The sequence below is a fragment of the Tasmannia lanceolata genome, unplaced genomic scaffold, assembly GCF_043159265.1.
Source record: "Tasmannia lanceolata isolate RefF3 unplaced genomic scaffold, GAP_Taslan_0.1 ptg000013l, whole genome shotgun sequence".
Taxonomy (NCBI): domain Eukaryota; kingdom Viridiplantae; phylum Streptophyta; class Magnoliopsida; order Canellales; family Winteraceae; genus Tasmannia; species Tasmannia lanceolata.
In genome coordinates this window covers 4,461,310-4,464,232 of record NW_027518690.1, presented here as the reverse complement: position 1 = coordinate 4,464,232, position 2,923 = coordinate 4,461,310, and the positions used below count along the sequence as shown (strand labels likewise).

Below are 2,923 nucleotides of genomic sequence, written 5' to 3'. Positions count from 1 at the left end.
ACTGGTTGACTAAAATTCCAAGACATTTTTTCAAACAGAAACATTATATTATATTGCCCACAGCAATGTGTTCCCACCATAGATGGGATTGAAAACCTTCACTCCTTCTAACTTTAGCTGAAATTTATGGACATCCAAAGTCTTTTCCCTGATATTTTATTAGGCCAAGTGGTGAAGTAGCTGTTTGCCAAACGCGTTTTTGGGTGTCTTCTTTTGTCTATTTGCACCCCATGTGAGAGTGAGTGCTCTCTCACCCTCTTACAAAGACATGGTTGCTTTCTCATTAAATTCCCTCCTCACTCTCTCCACATTAAAGCCTTCCCATTGCTCTCCTTCTCTATCTGCCTCCAAACCCCTAGATCCAACAAGAAAAGCACTTCAACCCAACTCTTTCAGATCTCCCAAACAAAACCCAATTCTTCAAATGGCTTCTTCTAAAGTTCAGTTCTTCAATTTTAGAACATTCCTTCTTCTTTGCCTTCTTTTTCTCCATGTTTCTTTTCTTTATGCTTCTCCTTTTGCTTTCAAATCCTTAGCTCAGACCCAAAAAAAAGAGTTCATGTCTAGGAGAAAAACATTAGCCATAGAGAATGAAGAGCTGCCCAAGAAGAAAAACACCATAGGAAAAAAAAACCAGACCAAACTCATCAAACCTACCACCAATTCAACAAAAACCAGTCTATCCAAACCCATCAAATCCCCCACCAATTCAACAAAAACAAATCTATCCAAACCCATCAAAACCCCAAGCAATTCAACAAAAATCCATCTCAAAAACCTTACTTCCACCTCAAATAGCTCAAACCCCACAAAATCCAACTCATCTCCCACCAAAAACTCACCAAATCTACTCAAATCCATCTCCCCCGCCGACAAAACCAAAAACAAAGAAAAACCAACTAGCCAAAACACCAAAAATGACAAATCTGACCAGACCAACCAGCAAAAAACCCAAAACCAACCCAAAACAAAACCCACCCAATTGCTCGATTTTGAAACGGACGATGACAATTTGACGATGGATTTCCAAGATCTACGGTCCAAATTCCACAATGATCTAGAGACATTCTCAACCACATCCAAAGCCTACATAACCAAAGCCAATCAAGAAATAACACAAGGGTTCAAACCCTTATTTGGTAACAAATATGCCCCTTTCATAGCTTCATTAATATCTTGTACATTTCTCATCGTCCCACTCATCATTCTCTCTCTACTCTACACCCAAATCAAAACCCACTTCTCTCTACAAAAAACCCTAATCTTCATCCAAGTTTATCTCTCAATCTATTTCTCAATCCTCTCTTTGTCTTATTTTGTCACAGGGCTAGAACCCTTGAAATTTTTTTACGCTACGTCCATGACTAGTTACATTCCCATGCAAGTAATTCAAACTTTGGGGTACGTATTTTACCTTTTGATGCAACTTTTGAGTTTGGTTTTGGTGTTTTCGAGGGAAAATGGGCTTGGATCGAGATTCTTGGGCCTGGCCCAGATGTTAGTGGGCCTAGCTGTGGGCCTACATTATTATTTAACTGTTTTTCACAGAGCAGTTTTACATCAACCGCCCAAAACGAATTGGAAGGTGCATGGGATCTATGCCTCCTGTTTCTTTGTGATTTGTCTGTTTTCGGGGGCGGATAGAAGGAAAAAGGCATATTTACAAGATGGAGGGAGGGATGATGGTAAGAAGAGTTGATAATTACACAAGATTTCACCCCTTTGTTTTGATATTGGCACACACCCCTCAAAGATGTGATAATAAGACATCCCTCCCTTGTTTTGATATTGGCACCCATCATCATTAGCAAAACAGCTGCTGAGGGAAAGTTTAAAGCAAACAGTTGGGTGCCAATATCAAGACAAAGTTATGCAATTACTAGCAATAGTTCTTCTGTCTTTTTTTTCTCTCTCTCTCGTTCATAGGCAAGTGAGAAAATTTCTCTTGTCCAAATGGAGCTAGCAGTGTGATTCAGAATTCCACAATTTATGAAATGCACCTTCTATCCCCACTAACTTATTCTGATAATGGTTGGATGTTGATAGCTTCTTCATTATTTTATTTTATGATGGGATGTGATTCATATAGCTTCTTGATTAATGATTATTGTAACAGTGTAGTGCCATTATCAAAATATGGTAGTGTGGATATAAGCCTTTTGTTGAAATGACAAAATTGTCCCTTTGATGTGTCTTGACTTTGCTTTGAATGTCTTTCTTGCAAAATCAAGCATGTAAGGGCAGCATTGTCATTTAATATTCTTGTGAATACAGTTAGAGGTGTCTACGGATCCATTTATGATCGAATCAGCTATGTCTTAATCATGATCCATTCAAATTCTTATTGGCGTATAGATTGGATTCAGAGTGTTCTTAGATCCTATCATGTGTCTGGGATTATGATCTATTTCAAATTGAACCGTCCATTGGAGTGTCCTATAGGTCTTTACTTACACTGTACACAGTTAAAATTCTTAAAAGCTCGTGAGGGCAAGGGCGAGCCACTCACCACATTGGTGTCGGCACAGTGGGTTAGGAACTTAGGGTCAGTGGTTTGAGAAGAAAAAAGAGGGTTCGGCGCCGTAGCAGTGACAGGTAGTGGGTAAGAGAGTCAAGGTCAGTAGTTAGAGAAGGAAAAAAAAAAAGAGAGGGTGACTCTTGACTACAGAGAGATGGATGATAAAATAATGAAAATAGGAAATGTGCATTTTTTTTAATAAAATACTACTGAAATAATACTTAGGGATTTGCTAGCGTCCATCGCAAAAGGTTTTTCGCAAATGGTCTGTCGCATGTCAGAGCAACCATCTCCTATTGTTCCCTTGCTACTACTACTCCAGCAAGGAAATGATAGGAGGAGCGGAGTCACCCTCCCAAGCAGGTCTTAAGGGGGAAACTAAGGGAAGAGAAGTGGATAGATCCC

At 39.3% G+C, this 2,923-nt stretch overlaps 1 protein-coding gene across 1 annotated transcript; it reads left to right on the top strand.

Moving 5' to 3' along the window:
• Window positions 1-286: 286 nt before the first annotated feature.
• LOC143889565 (uncharacterized) lies at window positions 287-2,008 on the top strand. Its single transcript, XM_077393823.1, has one exon. It carries the CDS (start codon window positions 425-427, stop codon window positions 1,697-1,699), a length of 1,275 nt encoding a protein of 424 aa, XP_077249938.1. The 5' UTR covers window positions 287-424; the 3' UTR covers window positions 1,700-2,008.
• The last annotated feature ends 915 nt before the right edge of the window (window positions 2,009-2,923 follow it).